We start from the raw sequence: 27,360 nt of genomic DNA, 5'->3' as shown, positions 1-27,360 counted from the left end.
CGGCCCGCCTGGGAACAATTCTGACGCCTTCCTCCACAATTTGTTGACTCCACTGAGGTCAAATGAGTGTTGTTCATTGTTCTAATCTCAGAGTGCAGGTCCTTCCTAACAGAACTGCTTTTAAACACCGAACCCAAAGTTCCCCCAGTCTGGTTTAAAAATATTTTCACTCCTTTTAAAATATACATTGTATAGATTGAGACGAAGTCTCACTCTTGTCACCCAGGCTGGAATGCAATGGCACGATCCTGGCTCACTGCAGCCTCTGCCTCCCAGGTTCAAGCGATTCTCTGTCTCAGCCTCCCAAGTAGCTGGGATTACAGGCACCACCACCACTCCTGGCTAATTTTTGTATTTTTAATAGAGACAGGGTTTCGCCATGTTGGCCAGGCTGGTCTCAAACTCCTGACCTCAAGTGATCCACCCGCCTCAGCTTCCCAAAGTGCTGGGATTACAGGGGTGAGCCACCGCACCCGGCCTTAAGTGACATTTTATAACACCTCTAGTGAAGAAAGAAGCAGTGATCAATTCGCTAACACTTACCAAACACAAAAAGTAATAATGGAAGAATCCGCAGCCCCGCTGCCGCCGCGGCTCCGCCCTCCTGCACCAGCACCACCGACCTCCACGGCTCCACCCTCCTGCACCAGCACCACCGACCTCGGCCATGGCTCCCGAGACCAGAGCCCAGTTCCTGGGGGGACCCTGCCCAGATGCTGTGGAGATGGCAGAGGGTGACAAGCCCAGCATCTACAAGGTAAGAACTGGAACTCCAGTCAGGGGACAAGAGAAAACACGAGCCGGGCTGAGTGGGGACCTGGGACGCTCGGCAATGACCCAGACAGCGTGGATGCTGCCAACCCAACACAGAGACGCAGAGACGGAGGCAAAGGGCTGAGGCCCGAGTCACAAGGCGTCATCTCATGGCCGCCGTCTTCACAGAAGGAACCGAAGGTCCCCGGGCTGAGTGAAAAGTGTCCTCTGTGCCCAGAACCAAGAGGCCCCACCGCAGGACTCTCAGACCGCACAGGCACGAGGAGGAGACGCCACATGTCCCGGAAACCGTCCTCCCAGTGGGATAGCGTGGCCCCCGCACAGGTGGCCGAGGTGAGGAGGAATCGTCAGGACCCAGGAATGGAGAGACGTGCTTGGGGATCATCCTCTTCGCTCTCGTGCTGAGGAATTTTACGTTTTACCAGCGTGTTGCAGGTAGACTTGGCCGGAGAAGTTGTATCAAGAAAAAGTGTGTTTTTCAGATAGGTTTTTGAGGAGAGAAGTGAGACGTGTGGCTTGGAAGTAATTTACTGAAAATAATTGGAAGCGGCTGAATATCCCACCCACCCCACCTGACCCCAGCTGCCCCGTGCCCCCACCTGACCCCAATGGGCTGCCCCGTGACCCCACCTGACCCAGCGGGCTGCCCCGTGACCCCACCTGACCCCAGCGGGCTGCCCCGTGACCCCACCTGACCCCAGCGGGCTGCCCTGTGTCCCCAGATGCCTCACACCCCAAACGTCAGCAGTCAGGACGGCGTCCACCCAGTCTTGGTCCATCCCGGCCACTGCGGCGGAACATGCTGGTCCGCCACAGGAATTTGCTCCTCTTGGTGCTGGAGGCTGGAGGCCAAGGTCTCGGCTCCAGCGTTTTCCATGTCTGGTGAGGCTTCCCAGGTGGTAACAGCGCCCTGTGCCATGTCCTCCCATGGTGGAAGGGGCTGGGGAGCACTCTGGGAGGTGAGGATTCTATGTGAATTTTTGGGAACACGAGCAATCGGACCACAGAGCCTGGGGGTGTGCACTGTGCTCCCTTCCCCTTGGCCTGACCTGTGTGAGCTCCTGGGGAAGCTGCGGGCAGCCCAAAGACCCCTCAGGCTGTGCCACGGACTCCGGTGAGTTGTCTCCTGCTGTGAAGCAAACCACCCCAAAACCCTAGGGCCACCTAAAGTCTATTGCAGGTGGCCCTAAAACAACAAGGCCCTCGTGTACTCCCAAGCCCTCCCTTTGAGCTCGGGGGCTGGCTCACTTCATCCCCACGTGGCACCAGCCGAGGCAGCCCCCAGACAGCAGGGACCCTTTCCTGGCAGATCAGCTGGGGTGGGTGGAGGCCCTGGATCTGCTTCACGGACTCAGCAGTCTCTGCAGAATGGCGGCCGGGACCTGAGGGAGCACCCAGGAGGTCAGAGGACCCAGTCCCAGGTGGCATCATCCCACCGCCTCGGGCTGAGACGTCCCAAGCTGCAGAGGCTCAGGGCAGGTGCAGGCCCACCCTGTGGGTGTCCCGGTCACACTGAGGAAGAGCCTGTGGGGTGGGGTCGCTGAGAGCCCAGATGGGTTGTCTCCACCGTTGAACACAACACAGCTGCTGGTGAAGGGACGAACTGTCCATCAGCTTCCTCCTACGCTTCAGGCGCCTCCATCTGCACACCAGACCGGTGCTCAGCAGTGCCAGGAGATTTAAACCACAGGCACCTGAGGGCCAGGGCAGGGGCAGCCCGGCAGGAGGCAGCCATAATGATGCTGGACACAAGGAGGGGACCTTGGAGGGGACAGCGTGAGAGCCCGGTGTTTTTAGAGCAGTCACAAGCGTCCTACGTGATGTGATGGTCGAGGCCAGCAGGAGCCGGTGAGGGGCAGAGGGTCCATGCGGCAGAAGGTGCAGATGGGGCAGCTGTGGCCTCCTGGCCCTGAAGGCGTCCCAGCAAGCCAGGCCCGCCGCAGAGGCACAGGAGCTGTGGGACCCATGGTCAGGCAGGCCAGGGCGCCAAGAATGCACCCTCATTTATGTAACCAGTTCCCTGTTAAGACACACTTAGGTGATTTCCCGTTTCTGTTTTGCCGCGCTTTGTCTGCTTTGCAATTACAAACAGCCCCTTCAAGACCGGCCCTATGCGTACATCAGGCATTCCACCGAGAATGCAGATGCTGGGTGAATTCCTAGCAGGCCTGCTATTGAGTCAAAAGGCTGTTGGCTTCTCTTTCACCTAGAAAGGCCCCAGAATAGGTCTGAGTGGCCTGGAAATGGGGTGGGGCCTGTATGCAGAGATGTCTGGGACTTATTACCTGTCTTGGCAAAAGGTGGGAGGAAGAAGGTGTGAGACAGGGTTTGGGGGTGGGGTGTGGAGGAAGGGAAATGTCACCCCCAGACCAGCCAGAGATTCATCTGTCTCCTGTGCTCTTCCAATGCCGTGAGAGGTAGATATGGCGACTGTGACCCCAGAACCAACCCAGAGATGGTGGGTCTCGAACTGAGCAGCCTCAGAGCCACCTGGAGGCTCCTTGGAGCGCCAGGCCCCACCCCAGAGTTCACGAGCCGGCAACCCCGGGGTGCAGCCAGGAATCTGCATTTCTATCAAGTTCTCAGGTGATGCTCCATGGCTGGCCCAGGCACCCCACTTTGAGGACCACTGAGAAGACAGTCGCTCAGAGCAGCAAGAGAGGGGTCAAGGGAGGCCCCGCGGACCAGCATCACGACCTAACTGGTACCTGACTGTGTTGGTTCGAAATGTGCCGCTTTGCTGCCGAAGTCCTCAACCCCGGCTCCCATGAGAATCACGTGGGCGGCACCGAGAAAGCTGATGGCCGCACTGACTCCCCAGTCACACCAAAATCCCTGGGGCAGCCAGGCCTCTGGAGATCCTCAAAGCTCCCAGACGATCCCAGTAGCAGGCCTGAGAGCCGGCCCTGCAGAGCTGCGGACGCCGGGCCGGGTGGTAGCTGAGGACTTTGCCGCAGGCTTCATGTAACTCCTCACAGGCCACATCACAGAGGAAAACCAAAGCGTCCAAAACAGGCAAGGGCGGTCCTGTTCCCTGCCTGACGCCGGCGCACCTGCAGGGACAGCCTGAGGTGTCGTCAACACACCAGAGACCTGTCCTTCCTTCCACTGTGGCCTGGAGGCCGCTGCCTGGACTGAGAGAACAGGTTGCATCTCCCGGCTAAAGAACGGCAGCCTTTTTCCAAGGCCTTCCCCGCGTATCTGTGGTATTTCAGTGATTGACAAACGGACAAAAATATATTTATTTAGGGATTATCTATATTGAAAACTAGACATGGGTTTTTTTCCTCTGTCAACATTGCAGTAATATCGGCTGTTTGAACAAAAGGAGAGGCGTTTTTCCATTCAATCCTGAATGCTGAAAATTCTCCAGCTGATATTCAGAAAGACATTTGGTTTTATTGATCACGTTAGCTGAATAAGTTTAAACTCTGGTAGCCAGGCAAGGAGAAGGTTGATTTCCTCTTTATTGTAAAGGCTATTAGGTGGGAACCAGATAGAGAAGTTATTTGTCTTCCGACGGTCCTGCAGCATCACAGCCACGCACATACGTTCCGGAAGTTTTGTTCAAAGCCCCTGCTCTGATGGCGTCTAACACTGAGGCGTCTCTTCCAGGAATCCCAATTTTACTTTTTAACTGGTGGTTTATTTCAAGAAGGTGCTTTGTCACAGATGGTGGAAATGTACTTTTCCCTGCTTTAATTTATAAGACATTTTAAGACTGAGAATTAACAGGCTCACTGGGACACAGAACCTGGAGCCCTGGGCCCCACACCGGTGTTTCCTGGGCTTTGTTTTCCGGCATCTCCAAATCTGAGGAGGGGCATCTCACACCCCGAGGAGGGCCACACTGCTGAATCTCCTCCCAGCTTTTGGTCTGTCCTCTGGTCTCAGAGTCAAAGGAACAAGCCAAATCCCTCAACTGCTCCTCAAAAACGTCAGCATTGGCCGGACGCGGTGACTCACACCTGTGATCCCAGCACTGTAGGAGGCCAAGGTCGGAGGATGGCTTGAGCCCAGGAGTTCGAGACCAGCCTGGGCAACATAGCAAGACTCTGCCTCTATGACAAATACAAAACAATTAGGCTGCAGCAAGCTACGGCTGCACCACTTGCACCACCATACTCCAGCCTGGGTGACAGAGTGAGACCCTGTCTAAAAAAACACACAAAGACCAGGTTCAGTGGCTGATACTTGTAATCCCAGCACTTAAGGAGGCTGAGGTAGGAGGATCGCTTGAGCCCAGGAGTTCAAGACCAACCTGGGCAATATGGCAAAACCATGTCTCTATTTAAAAAAAAAAAAAAAACACACAGAAAACACAGCCATTGTTCCCTGAAGGAAAAGCTCAGTTACAAAAAATTTCCTTTCCCAGGATTTGTTGCTATTCTCTGACTTATCAGTGAACATCAAGGAAAAGATTGACTCTGAAGAGCCACCATCCGAGATCCGGGCAGACACGCTGTGGAATCTGTGGAATGAAGAGCCTCGGTGACAGGTGCTCTCTGGCCTCCGACCATCCGAGATCCAGGCAGACACGCTGTGGAATGAAGGTCCTTGGTGACAGGCGCTCTGTGGCCTCCGACCGTCTGAGATCCAGGCAGACACACTATGGAATGAAGGTCCTTGGTGACAGGCGCTCTGTGGCCTCCGACCATCCAACATCCAGGCAGACACGCTGTGGAATGAAGGTCCTCAATGACAGGCACTCTGTGGCCTCTGTCTCGTCCTACCCTTCAGAGCGCCCGACCTTGCCCCCCTGGTAGAAGCTCGCGCATCCAGCGTCCAGCCCTTCCCTTGCTTTCTGGGAGAAACACCGTGACTTGTAGAAATGACCACAATATTTTTTTAAATGAAGTTATGCAAATCTGATAGACTGAAGTAAATGTTTCATAAAACCAATGACTGTTTAAATTGTAGGACTAAATTGTTTGTATATAAATATTACCTTTTATATTCCATTTGAGTTTTATGTAGATGAGCACATTACTTTAATGACCTGCATTTGCGGAGGGAGAGAGGGAGAGCGGCTCCCCGAAACCCCCACCAGCCAGATGGCTGCCTTTTCTTGCATGAGATTAAAAGATGTTTCTCATTCACGGAGATGCTTCTGAGGCAAATTAATATCGCTGGCTAAATTGCTTGTGTTTTTGGAATAAAATTTAAAGAGAACTTTTTAAAGCAATTGGTGTCACAGGTTCTCAGAGAAGATTACTCTCCAGGTAGATTTGGTAATTAATGGAAAGAATTCTGTGTTAATTGACTGCTTCGGGAAGGGAAATGTAATGACTCCTTATTAATCATGAAAAGAGACGCTGCATGCGGGGACGGCAGTAATTGCTCTAACAGTGGAGAAATGTTAATTAATGAAAAGAACAATGATGTAAGAAATTAGCTGCAGAACACTTGCTGCTGAAGGAGGTAATTTAAGCACATTGTTTAGAGTGGAAACCACAGAATGTTGCCTTGAAAAACACACACTCTTGCCACCCAAATTTAAGGGGAAAACCTGTCAATGCTCTCGGCATTTTTGCTTGAGGAAGCAAAAACATTCACCCCAGAGCTATATTTATTTCAAACAAAATGGCCTTGTTGTTCATCTCCAATCCGGGCTTCTAAAACCAAAATCATCCCCAGACCAAAACGAGGTCATTTATTAATGTAATTTCAACACATTAGGTCATTTTGACTGCTAAGGACAAAGGGAGTACAAAGTATTTTTCCCTAAACTAAAACAAATTCCATTTATAACGTTTCCCAGCTAATATAAAGAAAAATTCAGATTCACGTTCGGGACAGAGTATCTTTTTTAAAAAATCTAATTGTAAGTCCCAGAGAGAACCTAACAGCTTCCACTCTAACGACTCATTTTCAGAAAAGGGAGCAGCATTTGTTAGCACACAGGGGCCCGCGGAGCCCAGTCCCAGGCAACAGTGTCCCCAGAGCCCCCGTGATGGCTGGGTTGAGTCTGGGGCACTCCCAGCGAGCCCCCCCAGGTCTGCACGATGGAGAAAGTGACAGGCCCTCAGGACCAGGCCGCAGAGGGGCGGAGAGGACCGGGCTCCCTGGGCTCCCGGGTGGGGCCCCGCTGACCGCTGGCTCTCCCCACAGGTGGAATGTCCTGGGGCTGCAGGGCGCGCTCCTGTCCCACTTCGTGGAGCCCGTGTACCTGCAGAGCATCGTGGTGGGCAGCCTGCACCACACGGGCCACCTCGCACGCGTCATGAGCCACCGCATGGAGGGTGTCGGCCAGCTGCCCGCCTCCTACCGGCACAACCGGCCTCTCCTCAGCGGTAAGAACCCCCATCCCGGGGGCCCTCTGCCTCCTTCCCACCACCAGGCCAGACGCAGCTGTGCCCGGCGGTGCCATCCCCGGCAGACTGCACCCATGTTGGCTAGTGGCAATTTATGATTTAATAGGCAAAGTCCTACGATTTTAAAAAGGAAAACTGATGAGAGGGTTCAGCGTCTCTCTGCATATAGCAACAGGCCAGGTCTTGACGTGAATTCACGACTGTGTGACGATGCTGTTTTCAGAATGGGTCGTGGTGCTCTTTTCACAGCGGTGTCTAAAGGAGCCCTGAAAACAGAATCGCTAGTGCTGGGCTCACCCGAGAGGCCCCACCTGCCCGCCCACAGGAGGCGATGCTGAGGAAGAGCCAGGTGGGCGAGGAGGGGCAGGGAGAGGGGGCATGAGGCCCACACGGCGGAGCGGGTCTTCGGGACCCAGGGCCCCGGGCCCTCCGCACCCTTCAGAGGCTGCAAGGTGACTCCGCAAGCACTGGGCCGGCTCCGCACCAGGGTTCCCCACAGCCCAGATGTCCTCAGAGACCCGAGCCTCCCGGAGCCTCCACTTCCCCACGTTACCTGGGGCCTGCCCGGGCTGCCTGGCACACAGCCAGTTGCAAGGATGAAGAGTCCCTTGGCAGCTGTGAGGTGCCCTAGAAAGATGGGGGAGAGGTCTTGGGAGGGTTTTGTGAAGGACACACTGACCGGAGGCGACTCCCTGCCTTTCACGGGAACGACAGGAAGCCGGGGGAGGGTTCCCCAATCGCTGCCAGCCTCGTGCTTGGGCTTGCAGAACACCAGGTCTTTGAGTCAGCCTCCCTTGCTGGAGTGGGAGAGCTCTCTGAAGGGCCTGGCTGTGGCAGAATCAGGCAGATATGTGGGGGAAACAGAGAAAACCTGTGCCCCGGCAAGGAGCGCGACACCACGGGCTTGGCAGGGTTAGGTCTTAAACCAAATCACCGGAAAGAGAAAGCAGGACGATAAAAGAGTGGTGTCCTGCTGCAGCTGAGAGTCACTGGACCTAGGATTTCTTCCCAGGACTCTAAACCTGCTCAAATGATAAGATCGGGGTTAAACAGGGATTCGTGGAGGCAGGAGTGGGAGCTTTTTTGGGAATAAATAATTTGTGAAAAGCACCTAACTGTGTTGCTCGATTTTCACACCAGCCAATGACAAAGGTTATTATCTCTGTCTTTTTATTTTTTTATTGAGACAGGGTCTCTCTCTGTTGCCCAGGCTGGAGCGCAGTGGTGCTATCTCAGTTCACTGTAACCTCCGCCTCCCAGGTTCAAACAATCCGTGTGCCTCAGGTTCCTGAGTAGCTGGGGCCACAGGCGTGCACCATCACACCCGGCTAAATTTTGTATTTTTGGTAGAAATGGGGTTTTACCATGTTGGCCAGGCTGGTCTTGAACTCCTGGGCTCAAGTGATCCACCCGTCTCAGCCTCTCAAAGTGTTGGGATTATAGGCATGAGCCACGGCGCCCGGCCCCTCTGTTGTCTTAATGTGGGATGGGAAGAGACTCAGAAATTCAACACCTCGCCCAAACCCCTCATCAGTAGGGAGCAAGGACTTGAACTCAGATCTGATTGGCGGTAAACCCCGGTTCCTTCAGCGTGCCACTCTGCATTCTGGGCAGTGTGGTGCGGTTTCTTAGGGCAGTTGTCCGTGTTTCTAATCACACAGAAACTAACAATGCGAGACAGGCCTCGCAGCAAGAGGCCGCAGCTAAGGGAGGGGTGGCCGCTGCTCCCACGTCATTGCCAAGACACCCACTGGCTGCCGTCTCCCAGCAGGCGAGGGCCTAAAGGTGCGCCTCCAAGTCACAGTCCGTACAACTCTATGCGTTGTGGAAATGGCCAATCACTGCAGTGAGTCTGGACCCAGTCTCAACCTCTTTCTTGCTTTCCTGTTTCCTGTGGTTCTTTCCCCTATTTTTCCTTAAAACAGTGACGACTACTTACTCACTGTGGTTGAACAGAAAAAAACTGCTCTGGAGTGGGCCCCAAAAAGCCCTGGAATCACCGGTTTGGAACTCAAAGCAAGTGTTCCCGCGCTGGGGGCCCGCAAGGCCTTGGTGCAGTTCTTAGATTTCAGAGTTAAACCTGAGAGGATTTTCACCTGTTTGACGAGTGGCCCCTGTGATCTTTTTCTGTGCGTTTTCCTTAGACCATCCTCGTTCTGTGTCCAGTGCCTAGTGAAGGGCTTATTTAAGTTTGCGCAGCACAAGGAAATATAGACGACAAATGCAACCGCGTCCTCCCCAAGTCACCATCAACGGAGCAGGTTTTGCCTCCCTGGGCACTGGCGTGTCACCCTCGGCAGCCAGTCTCCCAGTGCTGATTTTCAATCATGTGTCCATCTGGGAACATGTCAACATAAATAAAAACAGGAATTTTGAATCCTAAGTGTGAACACAGTGAATTTTAGAAAACGCAATTAGAGAAATTCAGATCCACCTAACATCATTGAGCGGCACAGATAATGGCCAAGCCCGAGAGACACCTGTCTGCTTCCGATCCCAGGTGGCACCTGCCTACTCCTGATCCCAGGTGGCACCTGCCACACCACAGCCAGTGCAGCCTAAATATTTCAGCCTCCATTTACATGCTTATTGGGAATCTGGTTTTTATTATTTTGGAGATGCAAATGAGCCTAAATGTTGGTATCTTGCCTGCACGCAACCCCTAAGCTGTCCCTGCATTGTTCTTGATGGACATTTAAAAACCAATCATGCAAATTTTGAAAGGAAATCATCAGAATTTCTTGCACCAAAAGAGAAAGAGATCTTGCATAGGGATAATAATAAAAAGCCCCCTCAAATAAGCAAATGAAGTTTTCTTGAAGCTTCCCTCAAGGTCAGTTTGCAGAATTGCCTTAGAAGATGAAGCTTATGTATTAGCAGAATGAGGCCGGGCAATTTAGATATGGCTAAATCAGCTCTGAGTTAAAAAGAAGCAGCCAAGCTGAAAAAGATACCCTTACTCACACAGTCACAGGATGCATATTAACGTTCTTGAAGGATATACTTGAAAAATTCTGCACTTACCAATCTAAACCTATGGCAAAACTCCAGGACCAGAAGCCCATTTCGAGGCTGTCTCAAACCCTGAATCCTTCAGCAAAAGTTGCATTATTTCCTGAGTACAGATAGCCTAAAGGAGTTTGCCCTTGGTCCTTCTCAGTGAATTCAGTAAGATGAACAAAATGATGGGGACAGTAATTAATAAAAATCTATGCTTTGATTAATCATCCTTTTAGGAAAAAGTGAGATGAAAGAGCCACTTTGACAGCCTGTTCCACCAAGCTGAGGATATATGCTTCTCCGAGCTTTCAACATCAAGGCTAAATTTTTATTTCTCTTCATCAAGGAAAAAGACAAAAAACAAAGGGGAAAAAATCAGCGTAGGATAAATTCGTTGTTTGTGTCAATGGCATATTTAACAGATATGTTGTCAATGATTAATTTCTTAGTCCACACTGAAGATAAAACTGTGATTATTTTTATAGCCCACCTCAAGGTCTTGGCAATGAACATGAAATCTGAGAGATGGACCCAGAGAATTGATTGTTAGAACCGTGACTTGTTTAAGACTCCTGGTTTATGTTCGTTTGATGAACATTGCAGTGCTGGTGATAAAATAGAGGAGAACATGGGCTGTCTTCCTTCACAGCACGCACATTCCGGGAGTCGTGAAAATGGCCAGCTGGAGCGTCCGAAGCCCTTTCAGGTGTCCATGTTTCACAGTAACCCCATTTGTCAGAAAGAAGTTTGATACTTACTGAAATGTGTACCAATACTAGCTTATGAATTTTGCCCAATGCTACCTATTTTTGGCATTCAAAGTATCTCTCTGTTGCCATTTATGTCCATATTTTTTTATGAGTCCAGATTTTCAAAATGTTATCACACTGAGTTGAAGAAACTTCTATGGAGTATCAGGCCTCTTTAATTCAGGAGAAATTTCTGAAATTAATGATCATTAAGAGTATTTTGCAAAATAACATATTAGCGAAGCAGTAGCAAATATTTTCTTGTATCCAGATGGTAAGTGATTTGCATATTATTTTTACATTAAAACAGAGGTCTATTATGGAGTAACCTACAAAATTTTTGCAAATGTTTAGTCATAAACACATAAGCTTTACAAAAAATATTTTAGCAGCCTGCTGTATCTTACAGTCACTGGAGCTAGGAATTTATCCTCCTGTGCCCTTGCAGGAATTTTTGGTGGAAAAAAATTATAAATCTTGCTAGAATAATCTAAAAGCAATCTTAGCTAAGTGCAGTGGCTCATGCCTATGATCCCAGCACTTTGGAAGGCTGAGGTGGGAGGATCACTTGAGGCCAGGAGTTTGAGACCAGCCTGGCCAACATAGCCAGACCCCATGTCTACAAAAAATAAAATAAAATAAAAACAATCCTAATATCTTTTCATGAGAACTAAAAAAGTTAGATTCAACAAAGAACTATTTAATGAGACATTTTTATAGATTAGCACAGAACCTTCTAGGCAAATTAGATGACATATAGCTTATGATAAATTTAAAATTATTGAAAAACCTTGTTTTCATTTTCTGGAGAATCCTTTTAAAAATATTTTGTATAATAATTAATTTTCATTTAGTCTCCACCACGATCTTAAGGAATTGTTTCCCAATAGAATTTAAGCAACAAACTTAATCCCATTGCTCCTGAGAATTGTATCATTGACTCCAGGAAAATCCTTCAGTTGTCAATACGTTAAATGTATCCAACATCGAGAAATTGATCAGCATAATCCAGGCATTTGCTTAATCATTGGGCAAGTGTGTATTGATGATATACAAAGTGGCGGGCACAGTCCCACACTGAGAATAGAGCAGTGAACAAAACAGTCAAAAATCCACCCCTCAGGGTGATTGCATTCCAGCAGGGGAGATGGACAAACAAAATATGAGTGCTTTGTCAAAAAAAAAACAAGACAAAAGGAGGATTAAAAAGTGACCCTCAGCTGTAATAAAAGGGTCAGGCGCACTCTCGGTTTGGCGGAGACACTGGCGCAGAGTCCTGGAAGAATGAGGGAATGGAGCTGGGAGAAGGACTCCCACAGGGTTTTGCGAATTGGGCAGGGTTGGGCTGAGAGTGTGGGGTAAGCAGCGGGGAGAGAGGCTCTCTGGAAAGGCTGCAGCAGGCTTCCTCTCCCTTCTCACCAAGGGAAGATTCCAGCTGGTTTCAGGTTGCTGTTTGGTTCCCAGACCTGAAACAATCATGTAGGCCTCGCTTCAGTGGGGTTACGAAGGTGGTTGCAGGGCTAAAGGGAAAAGTGCAGACTAGGATGGTGCCGGTACAGTAAAAGCTACCTAGCTGCCGCTGGTATCTTAGGATGCCGGACTCTCCCCCTGTCCCCCCACCCCCCGTGCTTTGCTGGCTCCGGGGCTAGAAAGCCTGGCTCTGCTGCGGTGAGCCATACCTCCTTCAGAAGCCTCAGGCTAAGAGCACCACCCCTCTTCTTCTGAACTGGGATCAGCCTCTCCATGGACATCCCTCATTGCTCACAGTCGCATCCCTGGAGTCACAACTCTGAGGTTTCTCTGGCATGAAAACCTTTCAATGTCATCTCTGCCTAGATGTGCTCTCCTACCCAGGCATGCAAAGCTCCGCCATTCTGAGAGAGAAATGTTTGCCAATCACAAAACTTAACGAGAGAATAAAGACCCTTATCTTAAAAAAAAAAAAAATTCTGTGTCCGGCGTTGACAGATATAGAACGATGGTACCCTGAAGATTCTGTAAAATTCTGGAGAATCCCACTCCCATGGGGCTGCACCGCAAACCGAGGACGGCGGGAGACATTGGCGGGGCACCTGCAATTCTCCTTGGTGGCACCAGAGAGCGAACGGGAGAGGGAAGAGTTGCCAGGCCAGGACCTGGGGAAGGACAGGGATGGGAAGTGAGATCTTCCGGTAAGAGTCCCTGGGAAGCTGAGGGCTGAGACGTGCTTCAGCAGCCACGGGAGGCTAAGGGGGCGGGTGGGCCTGCCTCCCAGGGCCAAGGTGGGCTCAAGGCAAACAGCCCCTTACAGTGTTTACAGCTTGAAATGATCTCCACTCTTGATTTAAATTAAGATGGTCCTATTACTCATTAGTTCAAAATAACTCTACAAAAAGTTTATAAATAGAATATGGCCACACACACAAAAACAAGCAGACACAGGAGATAAAACCCAAATCCAGAAGAAACAACAGGCAGCAGGACAGACACTCCAGTTTGAGTTTCAGATACAGACCCTAATATAACCACGCTCAGTAGGAGAAAGGACATTTTCTGAAGCAAGATGGAACACTTAGGGGGAGAGATGAAAGCTCAGAAAAAATAGAACCAAATAGGAATTTCAGAAATACAGAAAATAAAATAATTTGGTTAACAGAGTAAACAGAGGATGGTTTAATACCAAATAAACAGAGCGCAAGAGAGAATTAATAAATGGGAGCACAGTTCTGAAGAAAACATCCAGAATGCAGCACAGAAGGCAGAAAGGATATATGGAGGATGGATGAATAGATGACTGATAGATAGATAGATAGATAGATAGATAGATAGATAGATAGATAGATAGATGATAGATAATAGATAATAGATAGATGATAGAGAGAGAGAGAGATAGATAGATAATAGATGATAGATAGATGGATAACAGATAGATGATAGATAGATGATAGAGGATAGATAGATAGAGATTGATAGATATTTATTTTAAGGAATCGGCTCATGCAGTCGTGTGGGCTGGCAAGTCTAAAATGAACAGGGCAGGCCAGCAGGCTGGCATTTTCAGCAGGAATGGAAGTGGCACGTCTAGAGTCCACAGGCCATGTGGAGGCAGAATTTATTTTTCTTCACAGAACCTGAGTCTTGGCTCTTCAGGCCTTCAGCAGATTGGATGAGGCCCAGCCACGCTGCAGAGCATTACCTGCTCTATTCAAAGTCTAACAAGTTAAACGTTAATCGCGTTGAACGTGCCTTCCCAGCATTACCTGGGACTGCCGGTTAATCTCACAGTTAATCTAGTTGGGTGCTCTAGCCTAACCAAGGGGACACATAAAATGAACCACCACACACAGAAAGTACGAAAGAGAGCTAAGAAAGCAGGAGAGTCTGAATGCATGTACTAAGAGTTCCAGAAAAAGAAAGAAAAAGTAAAGGAACAGCAGAGATATTTAAAGAGATCGTAACTAAGAATTTTCCAAGACAAACAAAAAGCATCCAAACGCAGATTTGAAAAGCACATTATACTCCAAGAATTTTTTTTTAAATTCTCATCTCAGTGGTTAAATTGCTGAAAAAAATCTTAAAAGCAGTCAGGTAATGAAACACAAATTCACTTCAAAGGAGCTAAATCAGACTGAAAACTGATTCTCAGAAGACAAAAAAACAATGAAATGGCATCTTTAAAATGCCGATAGAAAAACAATCTCAACTTATGATCTGATATCAAGAAAAAGTATCCTTCAAAAACGAAGGTGAGACAGCGTTTGCAGAGAAACACTGACAGAGTGTAACTCCGATGGGCTCACTCTACAGGAAACACTCAATGTGTTATTTGGGCTTAAAAAAAACGATCTCAAATGGGTAATGCGGACTGAAGAGCAATGAAAACCAGCCACACTTTTATCCAGCTTGAAACCTGGCATATTACTACATTTTGAGTACTAGGGCAGAAAAATACACAATTTGGAACAACAAAAGACCCTATTCCCCCAAAGTCCCTTTGTCCTGTATCTTTTGAAATAATGGCAAGCCTTACAGAAGCCAAAAGTCATGTCATTATCAGGCTGAAAAATGAAAAATGCAGATTCTTTCCTCTGCCATGGAAATTTCACATTTTCTGAAGCCTCCTGTGAGCCTCTGTGCTTTAAACTGGGGGAACCCGAGCAGTCGTCCATCCTCGCAACTCCTCGGCTGTCTCTTAGGCATAAAGTTCCTGGAGATCAGTGGAGGCACAAACCCTCCTGAGAGGACACTGCCCGGGCCTCGGCATCCCTGGACGTCACAGCCGTCCCAGCAGAACTCGCACCCGGGACATTCACAGACAGTGCAGCCAGCGTGGCCCGTCCCACGCCCTGCAGAGCCTGCCTTCCACCCTCTCAGCACCTCCGTCTCAAACCAGTCACGTGAGGGAAGGCGAGGAAAAGCCGCCATGGTCTCTGTGTTTTCAACATTCATATTCCCTTCTGGCTTGCAGGAACCCACAGAATTTTTTTTTTTTTTGAGATGGAGTCTCGCTCTGTCGCCCAGGCTGGAGTGCAGTGGTGCGATCTCGGCTCACTGGAAGCTCCGCCTCCCGGGTTCACGCCATTCTCCTGCCTCAGCCTCCTGAGTAGCTGGGACTACAGGCGCCGCCACCATGCCAGGCTAATTTTTTTGTATTTTTAGTAGACACGGGGTTTCACCGTGTTAGCCAGGACGGTCTCCATCTCCTGACCTCGTGATCCACCCGCCTCCGCCTCCCAAAGTGCTGGGATTACAGGCGTGAGCCACCGCACAGGGCTGAACCCACAGAATTTTTTAGGACTATCTCACAGCAGAAAGAACCAGCTTTCCATCCTCAGTTAACCTCACCATCTCCAGCCTCCATAGTACATTTTATGTTTCTTACGGAATGCACCGTATCAAAGCAAGACAGCAGCTGTAAAATTACTGGCAATTATAAAGATGTCCCTATCAATGATAATGAGTAAAACGGCATTAATACAGCCTTAGAAGTTAGTTACCCCAAATCCGTAAGTTCACATTAAATGTACCATCTCTACTTCCATTAAAGGCATGTGGGTGTGCGTGAGAGACAGAGAGACCCCACAGCATGCCTGGCCATATAGAAAACTCAGGAGATCCCTGTGATTCCTTTAGCTTTACGAATCTGTGCATGCCCAGATGGCGTGCTGTTCCGTTCACTCTGCAAAATTAAATGCAGTGCTACCCAGTGACACAGACCTGCCTCACTGCATGTAAAAATTATACTCCTGAAATGTCTTGTGTAAAATTAATTTTGGGAAAGTGAGTTACATTGTAAATACAGTTGGCTTGCTATTTAAAGAAATGCTGTAATGTCTCACTTAAAAAATGCCTTTTTTAAAAGGTAAATAAGGATTTTCTTCAAGTCAGGTATCTTTTTATAGCTCCGCGAGCCACAGTAAAACTCACTTTCATCCATGAATTGTGGATTCACCCCCCCCGGTCCTAGTGATGGTGACGTAACAGGACTGGTCGTGGTGATCACGGTGGTAGCTGAAGGGCGCTGGTAGGAGTGGTTAATTAACTTGTCAGAGGCCACACTGCTAGTACGTCACAGAAGTGAGTCCAGGTTTTCTCTGCTGCCAGAGCCCACTGCTAACACGACTGTGTGCATTTAGCGAAAAGGTCACACGGTCCCATCGAGTCAATCTCTGCATACCAGACAGCCTGGCAGAATATTCGTGCCAAAGGCTCCGGGAGACCAGCTTATTCCCATACAGATCTGCTCTGAAATACGACAGCTCCCTTAAAAATGTTATCAAAGATGAATGGCCCATATGCTGCATGGTATATTCACAAATTAATAAATGCCAACACATCCCTGAGTTACATACCAGGTTTAACAAGCGTCTGTGAGCGTGGTTCCATGACAGACGGCTCAGGGAGAAGCTGCTCAGGTAGCGAGGGCGTTATTCCCAAGGCCGCTCGGGCGCAATTACTAAAGAAAATGTGGGCCCGACCCTGCTCACCACCAGGCTACACAGTGTTTCAGGGACACCACCTTTTTTTCCTCACCGTTCCTTGGGCTTCCTACACAAATTTTCAAATCCAAGGTCCTACCCGACAGAGGCCACCCTCACTCAGCAGGTGCACGTGCTGGGTGCCCCATGCGTCTCCAGGTCACTCTACACACCCAGCCAGTGGCACAGAACTGCTCTCTGGGCAGCTGCAGGCTCCCCACCATCCCGGACCATGAGCCCCACCGGTCCTCATCACACGCAGAAGGCACAGAGGAAAAGAAACAGGTGCGGGGAGAAGCAGCCCACGAGCTGCCACCTGCAAACCCCCCTATTCTGCGAAGTGTGGGGCCCAGAGTGTGGGGCTGTCCCTCCTCCGCGAAGAGCGCTGCTCACTCCGTCCTTAGACCAGTCCCGAGGTTCACTCCCAGTGGGCTGGACAATGGCCCCACCGATGCCAAGTTCGAATCCCTGAACCTGTAAATTACCTTTTATCTGAAAAAAGGGGTCTTTACAGAGGTGAGTAAACTAAGGATCGTGAGACGGAAGATGATCTGAATTATCTCAGCGGGTCCTGCCTGCAGCCACCTCTGTCCTTAAAAGAGGGAGGCAGGGGAGAGATGGCACATGCAGAGAAGCCGGTGAAGACGCAGGGAGAGACGGGAGCGAAGCCACCACAAGCCAGGGAGCCCGGGATTGACCAGAGGCTGGGAGAGTCAAGGAGGGTCTCCCCAGAGCCTCTGGAGGGGGTACAGCCCTGCCTGCACCTTCAGACTTCTGGCCTCCAGGGCTATGAGAGGACAGATTTCTGCTCTTTTAAACCACCACATGTGTAGCAATGTGTTACAGCAATCACCTAAAACAAATACAGCCTACAAAAGTACAACGCTCCGTGCATGTGGAAACCACATTAGAACAGACAGTACTGTTCCTGTGTGGCCATTCACTGAAGGCAGGAGGTGCCCAGCGTTCCATGGGGTTAGTTTGGATTTGTCTGAGCTTCTGGATGCCAGAGGTTCACAGGAATGTTGGTCTCACAGGGCAGCCTGCAGAGTGAGAAGCGCGGGAGCCCCGTGCAAGTGTGTACGTGTTTGTCCACAGCACTGAGGTTTCTGCGTGTGATTTCTCAGGAGGACGCGTTTCTCGTCAGAGCTCAGCTGGCCTGATGCTCAGGTTTTCTCAGTTCAGATGGCACAGTCTCCATCCCGCGATCGCCGCAGGTCTGTTCGCACCTTTTACTGCTGGAGATTCCCTGAAGCCAGGAGACATTTAGGGCTGTGAACTGGGGAAAGGAGGTAGTGCCATGTGTTCTGGGTGGACTGGGTCACTAGGTATGTGCTGCTGTGTTATCTCGAGGAACAGGGTGGGACAGGCCTGAGCAGGTGCCCCTGCAGCTGCAGATGCCCTCTGTCCTTGGGACTCGAGTTCCATCTTCAGTCAGCCGATGCCCACTTCAGGAGGAATGAGCCAGGAGTTAACACATTTTCACATTTCCAGCCATAGGAGTTAAAATTAAACACAAACCAGGCTTTCGTTTCTAGGCCTGAGCACATGTGTCTTCACCTTGTCTGGTTCTGTCTACAACTACTGCTAGCAATGCAATCAGCCTGAGCTAAAGTTTAGCCCTAACACCCTTCAACCCTCGCGAAACCCACTTCTCCATGGCCAGGAATGTGCTCAACAGGAACGCCGTGTGTGAGCAACTGCACCGGCTCCCAGAAGACTCTGCACATCTTCGTGAAGCACCTGGAAATTGGTGGAAAATTATAAAATCAGTGACCCGTGAGTGGGATCATTCACGTATGAGCAGAAGCCCCCTGAGAAACCAACGGGCTCCCCCAGGTCCAAATAAATAAAACAAAGAAAGGAAGAGCCTGGGGTGACCTGATGTCCCAATGCTGGAGTGTCCTCGGGAGACATCCCAGGACGGGGAGTTACCTCCATGAGTGTGATTCGGGCCGCGGGGAAATGGAAAAAGAGTGAAAGCACACGAGGCCACGGCCCTTCCATGTCGGTGAGGAAGAGACGGCCTTCCTGGAGCCTGGACACCTGCTGCGGGAGGGCTGGCCCCGGCGTGGGAAGAGGGCCTGACTGCTGGCCGCACTGGAGAAGGAAACTCCTGGTTCCTCAGAGCAAGCAGGTCGCTCCTGACTGCACTTCCCCTCACCATGAGGGATCTGTCCCACGGAGAGAGTCATTAACGACAAAACCTAACGGTGAGACTGACATGAGCATCTGTGTCTCTTTGTACATGAGACTCAGGGATCTGGGCCACGGTTCCTGCTCCATGGGCGTGATCAGCTGCAGATGTTAGTTACAGCGAAGTCAGAAACGACTGTCGGCGTGAATATTCAGGAAAACATCCCAACACTCTCTCTCCATGGAAGGTTTATTTAAAAAAAAAAAAAAAAAAAAAAAAAAAAAGGCCGGGCTCGGAGGCTCAAGCCTGTAATCCCAGCACTTTGGGAGGCCGAGTCGGGCGGATCACAAGGTCAGGAGATCGAGACCATCCTGGCTAACACGGTGAAACCCCGTCTCTACTAAAAAAAATACAAAAAACTAGCCGGGCGAGGTGGCGGCGCCTGTAGTCCCAGTTACTTGGGAGGCTGAGGCAGGAGACTGGCGTGAACCCGGGAGGCGGAGCTTGCAGTGAGCTGAGATCCGGCCACTGCACTCCAGCCTGGGCGACAGAGCGAGACTCCGTCTCAAAAAAAAAAAAAAAAAAAAAAAAAAAAAAAAGAAGAAGAAGAAGGTAGAAGAAAAAAGGACTGCTATTCTTCTAGGCTGCCTTGGGAAGTTTTTCTCTTGCCGGCAGAACACAGAGGGGAGCGGACCCTTCCCTAGAAGCTCAAAGCGTAAGCACACTGCCCTGTCCCCTGCAGAGGACAAATAAAGGGAACAGAATGTGTTTGCCGTGAAAGGAACTCTGACCTTCGCTTGTTGGTCGGTTCCTCCATTCCCTGGACATAATTAGGTGATTGTAACTAAGTTGGAAACGTTCCCTGTGATCTAACTAGAAACATTTTTGATCTGTGTGACTTGGAGAGCATGAAACAAACTGCAGCTGGCCTTCAAATCCTCCTTCCGATGAAGACAACAGCATTTCTAGCCTGGGTGCTCCAAACGTGTTCCCATTTGCCTGATTTGATCTTCACATCACCTCGTGAAGCAGAGGAGTCACCTGTCACAGAGCGGTAAGTGGAGGATGACCTCGGGCCACAGGACTCAAACCGCCTGGAACTCCAGCCACCTGGTTCCTGGCCAGTGGGAGAGGCCCCTGGGGTGCATTTTCCACCTCTGGGGTCATGGACAGGCTCGGATACTGAAGATTGCTCCTGGGTTTACGCCACTTTCTATGTTAAATAGTAGTCTGTGGGGCTGTTGTAGTTAGAACTGGATGATTTGCAGTGTGATTTTCGTCGTCACAGGTGAACTGAGATGTTATTTACAGCAGGTGCCGTCCTCCCTGTGCACACTCGGACACATAGGACCACACCCTGGCAAGGAGAAGCCCCCGTGCAAGGTTGGACCCCGTGGCCCACCCGCCAGCTCCTTCCTTCCGCCCACCGCGTGTGGAGCAGTGCACATGCTGGGTTCACACCCACGTCCTCACAGTTGCCTTCCCGGAAGCGTTCGGGCCTCATCATGGCTGGCAGACGGGAGTGTTAGGAGGAAGCCCTGTCAGACGGCAGCCGGCCAAGGGCCAGCAACAATTTGCCCACGCTGTCCTCCACAAAGAGAAGGGAGATGGGCCCAGACCAGAGCCAGGGTGTCCTGACAAGGAACCAGGAGGTCGTGTGTAGACCTCAGGCTCCCAAGGCTTTCCTCTGAGTTTAGACTTTGCAGCTCAGGGCCTCAGTGGTTGATCCTGACAGTCATGGAGACCAGAGGGATGGGAGCAGGAGAAGGAGGGGAGGCCACCTGGTGATGCGAGTGGGAGGGGGAGGGGAGGCCGCCTGGTGATGGGAGCGGGAAGGGGAGGGGAGGCCACCCAGCGCACGCAGATCAGGGCAGTGACTGCCTCTCCCAGTTCCTGGTCATCCCTGACCTTGGCGGCTGGCTCCTCCTGCCCAGGCGGCCCCTGCCCAGTAGGACGGCCACAGCGGCCAACAGACCAGATTGTCCCTCCTGGCTCTCAGTGGCAGCTGCCACCATGGATCAGTTGAAGGAAAAAGGAAGAGCTGACGTGAACGGGATTCACTTGGTGTCCCACACTGCCCATCCGAGGCCGGCAGAAGCTCACCAGGTCACTTTCGAGGTGGGTGGGGTGGGACATCTGCTCGGTCTGTCCACAGAGCTCAGGTTTGTGGATGAAGCTGAGAGCAGCAGAGGATCTGGGGTCTGTGGCTGTGCAGCTCAGTAGTGAGTGGGTCTTCCCCTGAATTTAAATGAAGCCAGGTTCCAGGAAGGTGTCGTGAGCTGTGCTGCCACATGACATGGGGACAGCTTCCTCCCGGGAGTCTGCTACGGCCGGAACCCACTCGCACCATGCTCAGCCCACCAGGTCTTTGCTCTCAGACGAATCCTGACACCTGGGCCTCTCTACCAATAGCCGGTGGCTTCCCGGGGACCTGAGGAGGCACTTGGGTGGCCTGGATGCAATACCCTGGCCAAGACGCCAAGTTCTTCTCTGCAGGCACTGCTGTCTTGCATGATGCATGATGGGCCCCCAAGAGCTCAGGGGCCCCGCTCCCCTCCGAGCACCGCAGGACAGCAGGCCAGGAAGGCAGGCAGGGCTGGAGAGGCAGAGCTGACCTGCGAGGAGACATGAATGAGAAGGAGATGCCCAGCCAGCTGGGCTTGGGGAACGCATCGGGTAGGAGGTCCTGCAGGTGCCACGGGAGGTGGGAGATTCAGGAGGAATGAATGGAGCAAGGGATCCTAGGTTATAAACCAAGACTCTCAACGCCACTGCTGTGAGCGGGAGCCTGGACTCCCTGCCGACTCACTTTTGTGTGAACCACGTGTCTTCCTGTGAGACTCTGAGCAGAGACAGGGCCAAACAGCACGTACCTCCCCGCACTGCCCATGGATGTCTGAGGGCCACGTCTACCATGCCGGGGCCATGAGGAAGCCCTGGGTGTGGGAAGCATCGGACTATGTCTCTGGGGCGCTGCCTCTGGCCTCCCGCAGCCTGTATTCCTCTGATGCCTTCCCCACCCCGAGGGTCACATTGCCAAATGCAGCCTTCAGAAGGGACTGAAAGAGACAATGAACTGGGGAGGGGGGGGCTCAGCTGCACCTGAATCTCATGTGTTGGAATCCTCAGGCCGTCACAGGGCAGGGTCTCGGTAGGTGCCCCCTGGGGTTTCCAGACATCTCGTGGCAGCATCTCCAGAAGCCCTAATCAGCACAGGAGCACCTCAAGGAGTTAGGGCTAGGGCCACAGTTGGAAGCCAGAAAGTGCCCCACCTCCAGCTGCAAAGCAGCTGCCACCCCAGAGTGGAGACCTCCTCAACACCCCTCTGCAGGGTGAGCCGGGCTGCAAGGACTGTGTGGTCCAGGTTAAAATCCAAGCACACAAGGGGCAACACATTTGAAACCAGGACTTCCCTGAAGACGCCGGCTCTCTCTGGACAGGACCAGCATTGTAGGCGTGCAGCCCTGCAGCTCACACAGGCACCTGAGCTCAGACAAACCCGCGCTTGGTTTAATGCTCCACTGTCCTCTAGAAATTCTTCGCAACTTTCTAACAAAAGGCCCCATATTTCCACTTTGCACTGAGTCTCAAACATTCTGTAGCCAGTGCTGTTTCGGGATCACATTGCAGATCAACTGATACTACACTCGTTTCTGTCTTGTTTTTATTGTTGTTTTGTTTTGTTTTTCTCATCAGCTAAACTGTAAGCCCGAGGGTGCCAGGGAGCTGCCTGCCGCTTACCAGCCCCAGTGTTTAGCCTCCAGCAGAGCTGGGCCTACAGAGGTGCCCATAAACACGCTCTCAGATCACTTCCACGTGGCTCTGCGCATTCATTCACTCCACAAATATTTATAGAAAGGGAGGGAGTCTGGACGGAGCTTTATTATCGCCAGACTATTAAAATCTTTTCGATTAGAAGGTTGATGCAGGCGCAGCAATGCCGTGGACCTGAGGCGGCCACCACGGTCCTGCCCGATTTGCAGCCTCCACCCTGCGGGTGACACGTGAACTGGCCAGTCCTGAGGATGAAAAGGGAGGAGGGTGTGCGTGGGAATATCTCCTCCCGCTCGCACACAGGCTCCGTTTCCCCGCAGCTGCCCTGGGGGCAGCCCCGTGTGGGGCCAGGAATGTTAACGCCGCCTTTCCCCATCTCCCCTGACAGGCGTGAGTGACGCCGAGGCGCGCCAGCCGGGGAAGTCGCCCCCCTTCAGCGTGAACTGGGTCGTGGGCAGCGTGGACCTGGAGATTATCAACACCACCACCGGGCGGAGGAGCTGCGGGGGCCCCTCCCGGCTCTGCAAGCACGTGCTGTCTGCGCGGTGGGCGCGGCTGTACGGCAGGGTAGGCCGCACCCATCCTTGGAGGGAAACGGGGCCCAGCCAGACCCTGGCTCCAGCCCTGAGCAAGTCCCCGGGAGAGGCCACCACTTGGTCTGCAGGGAGGGAGAGGCAGGACACAAAACCCAGCGCCCCTCACGTGTCCTTCTCCCACTGCCCAGGCCAGCAGCGTTTCCCCCTAGGCTAGAGACCCCGCTGCCCCAGGCACAGCCCCCTGACCAGCCTGGAGCTGCGGAAGCAGGAAACGAGCTCATTGCAGAACCCCTGACTTCACCGGGCATGGCACCGCCTGCTTCATTCGGGTGTCACAGGAGCAGCTCCTGGGGACTTTTGAAGTCGACACTATTCCCGGTTTAGATATCAGGAAACCGACACTCAGAAAAAATGTGTAATTTCCCCCAAATTTCACAGGAAATGAATCTCAGGATTAGAATTTCTCCCCAACCCCAAAGCCCAAGCATTTCCACAACATCAGCGATTAGGAGCAAGCTTTCTCCTTCACAGGCAGGGATAACAGCAACGGTTCTGGATTTTAAATCAAAATCCACATTGGTATGCGTTTGCAGCATAGACTGTGACCAAAAACAACCAATAACAGAAAAACCAGCCAACGCATAAAAAATGCCTCGCTCATTTTCCCGTACTTTTTAATCCAAGCAATGACTCCAAGCCGGAATAATGGTGTTGTTGATTTGTCAACTGGTAGAGCAGGGTAGGCACACTGACACCTAAAATAAACATTTTCGCCAGCTTAGAGGACACTCAGAATTGCACATATTAGTTCTGAGCTTGGCCAAGGCGCCCAATATCCTGCAGCTCTCAGTCTCTGTCCTGTCCGCTCAATGGCACTGCCCGGGTCTCCCTTCTCCTGGAGACTGGGAAGGTCAGGGAAGCATCTATGCCGTCCTGCTAAGCAAAAGGGCCCTCTCCTCTTGCACGTGCTCGAGGTGACCCCCCCCATAAGTGCCTCCCTGGAAGACCCGCTATGGGATTCGGAGCTCCCCCACAGCCCCGTCCTCCTCCCTCCTGGCCTCCCTGCCCTGTGGTGGGGGGATCAGAGCTGCATTTGATCCCTGTCTTGTATTGCTGCTAAGCTTTGCCTGGCACACCTCAGAAAGCTAACAGAGGAATCGCCCCAGCTCCATCATCCTCCTGCTCGGCCAACAGCATGACTCTCACCGGCCTGCTCCCTGCCCACTGTGATGCTATTTTAGCTCCCACCGTCCCCCTCCGTCCCCCACCCCGCCTGGAGCCCCTGCACAGTGTTCATATTTTTAATAGCAGTCAAGTTTACCCACTCACTGATCGTTCAGATGTCGAATGAAGCGGGTTTCCTCGATGACTGGGTTTCCTGTGGAATAGCGGGAGGACCTGGTCACGGTTGCTCTCTGTAATAGTGGGAGAAAGAAAGGCAAAAGGCCAAGGCCGGGAGCTGATGCCTGGCGTGTAAAACTCACTTGGCGGAAGCTCCTTTTCTGCTGGTGTCTGATTGGCTCTTTCTCCTTCTGGTCTGCAGCTGAGCACAGGGACACCGAGCCCCGGAGACACACCCTCCATGTACTGTGAGGCCAAGCTGGGGGCGCACACCTACCAGTCTGTGAAACAGCAGCTGTTCAAGGCCTTTCAGAAGGCTGGCCTGGGCACCTGGGTGAGGAAACCGCCAGAGCAGCAGCAGTTTCTACTGACTCTCTAGGCTGCGGGCTCCTGGCTGCTGGAGCTGAGCAGGACGTTGGAGGGACTGGGCCGTGTCTGGGGAGCGACGCAGCGGGTTGGCCGGTTCCCTGCATTTGTTTTCCTTTGGTGTTCCAGAAACACGCGAGTGTGCAATGTTTGGACAAGCAACCAGACTGGAATTCAGAACATGCCTCTTCCCAGATCGCTGGCCCCAGAACCATGTCCCCCACACCCAGGGGCACACGTGCTGTTGAGTTAGCACCAACTCTTCCTGTGGCGTCCGAGGGAAGGGCTCCATTCAGGCAAGGGGGCTTAGCCGCGGCCTTGGAAGGCGGCACCGACGCATCGCCAGGCAGGAGTAAGCCTCAGGCCCTGTCCCTGCACTCCACCCCTGCGTGCGCCTCTCGGCGACGTTGGGGTCTAACAAGCACAGCTTTAGGGGGCACATGAAGATAAGCCACAAGCGAAGAGAAAAGCCATGCCCACCCCAGCCCCAGAGAAACCAATAAGAATCCTCTATTATTTTCATTATTCATTTCGGTTTTTATACTCCACCTCCTTTCAAAAAATATTTAAGATGCACGACATTACCGAACACCTAAAACAGAACCAGAGAAACAAAAGCCATTCCCGCAAAGTGAAGGAAGAGGTCCCAAAGCCCCCGTGAGGCAGAGTTAAGACCTGTGATGTGGGGAGCCTGGAAACACCTGGCCCACTCGCGCTGTAGAGGTAGGGAGCCTGGAAACACCCAGCCCAGGCGCGCTGCAGAGGTGGGGAGCCTGGAAACACCCAGCCCACGCACGCTGCAAAGCCACCCACGCCTGTTCAGTCCATCACCATGTTTGGTTTATTGTGGCCGATACTGAGAGCCACTGAGGTCTGTGTTGTGTAAGGGTTAGCTACCACCCTATAACCTCCCTACCAGGTAATAAGGAGATGAAGTCTTTAATCAAAGTCTGACTTTTTAACTAAATTTTCATTAGAAAGCAAGCATAAAATAAAATTCAAAACAACCTTTACCTTCAGCTTGAGAGGCTACCAGCTCTCCGCTCTTTCAGATTCTCCAATCAACAGCTTGCAGGACAAGACCCCAAAAAAGTTCAGCTGTCAAAAAATGTAAGAGGCAGGATTCTGTGACCCTCAGAGAAGGCTTCCAACATGAGAGCCCTTCAGCTCACAGTGGAGATGGGACACAGGGGCTTTAGCCCACAGCGTCATCCCTGAGAACCGAGGCGCTGTATTCATACAGGGGTCAGGCTCTTTTCCAAGTGTCTTTACGCAATCCATGTGCCTCGAGTTGCTGTCCATCTCATCACCGATAACTTATTTCTAACATTCATCATGCTAGGTAGCCAGTCTCTCATTTCTCCAATTTAAAAAATCCATCTCTGAAATTCATGACGGTGACGGCAGATGGCAAAGCATGGTGGCGTCCACCTCCGGAGGCTGGTGTCCACCTCCGGATGCTGGTGTCCACCTCTGGATGCTGGTGTCCACCTCTGGAGTGTGGGCTTCCTGGAAATAACCCCAGCTGACCACCCCGGAAAGTGCAAGAATAACATCGTGCTTACATAGTCGAGTGCTATAAATTACAGTTATCATAATGAGAAGGCAGAAATGGAACTGAGTTGTAGCTATTTGTTACAAGATACTAAGAAGTAGGGATATTAGTATGGAAATAGAAACTTTTCCTGGGATTTAAAATAAGGCCAAATTTATCAGTCGAGTTTTTTAGAAAAGAAAACAGGCACTGGAGTAGGCAACTTCAAGATAAAGTTTCAAAAGATATGAGAACATTTTTTCAAATAAAGAACTCATACTAATCTTTTATAAAAATCGCAAAAATAAATGAAATCTTAATTCAGTGCAAAAGCTAAGCTCAAACGACCAGTTTCTATTAAGTTCTGGTAACTTGACATCACTAAGATGAAGCTTAGAGAACTGAGTCAAGAGGCAATGGGAGACTCAGATGTTCGCAGCCGTCAGAAGCGAGCACTCCCCTGAACGTGTGGAAGCACGGCCAGCTCTTGGCTAAAGTCTCTGACCCAGGCCTCAAATCACCTTCATCTGAGATGTTGGCTAGAGAAGCGTATGATGCTTTCCCCCAATGGGCTCCAAATCACACTGTTTCTGCAGGGTCTGATTCACGGGACTCGGAAAGCGCTCAGCCACCCAGTGACCAGCACCATGAAGCCGCACCTGTGGGGTTGGGACTCGTGTTGTCTCAGGCACTGACCTTCCAGAAACAACTCAGACTTTACTGAAATATCGACATCTACATTGGAGAAAGCCACACATTAATTCCACGCTACCCACTAGTACAAGTGTGTGGATTCGTTTATTAAGTCCACAGGAGACTCCATGGAAGGAGAGATTAAAGCTCTTCAGAGAAGGTTGATAGCAAGAGAAGAGTTTCCA

General features: G+C 51.3%; 1 protein-coding gene across 1 annotated transcript in view; it reads left to right on the top strand.

The window, feature by feature from the left end:
- ADARB2 (adenosine deaminase, RNA specific B2 (inactive)) overlaps positions 1-25,111 on the top strand; it is a 515,410-nt gene extending 490,299 nt beyond the window's left edge. The window contains exons 13-19 of the mRNA XM_025397185.1: positions 651-757; positions 943-1,107; positions 3,753-3,845; positions 5,150-5,265; positions 6,604-7,067; positions 23,094-23,272; positions 24,785-25,111. Coding sequence (XP_025252970.1) covers positions 651-757; positions 943-1,107; positions 3,753-3,845; positions 5,150-5,265; positions 6,604-7,067; positions 23,094-23,272; positions 24,785-24,961 — 1,301 coding nt within the window. The 3' untranslated portion in view covers positions 24,962-25,111. The remainder of the gene's footprint in view (positions 1-650; positions 758-942; positions 1,108-3,752; positions 3,846-5,149; positions 5,266-6,603; positions 7,068-23,093; positions 23,273-24,784) is intronic.
- Positions 25,112-27,360: the final 2,249 nt, after the last annotated feature.

Source organism: Theropithecus gelada, chromosome 9, assembly GCF_003255815.1.
Source record: "Theropithecus gelada isolate Dixy chromosome 9, Tgel_1.0, whole genome shotgun sequence".
In the NCBI taxonomy this organism is placed as follows: domain Eukaryota; kingdom Metazoa; phylum Chordata; class Mammalia; order Primates; family Cercopithecidae; genus Theropithecus; species Theropithecus gelada.
Note: the sequence above shows the minus strand (reverse complement) of the source record. Positions and strands in the feature narration are given on the sequence as shown.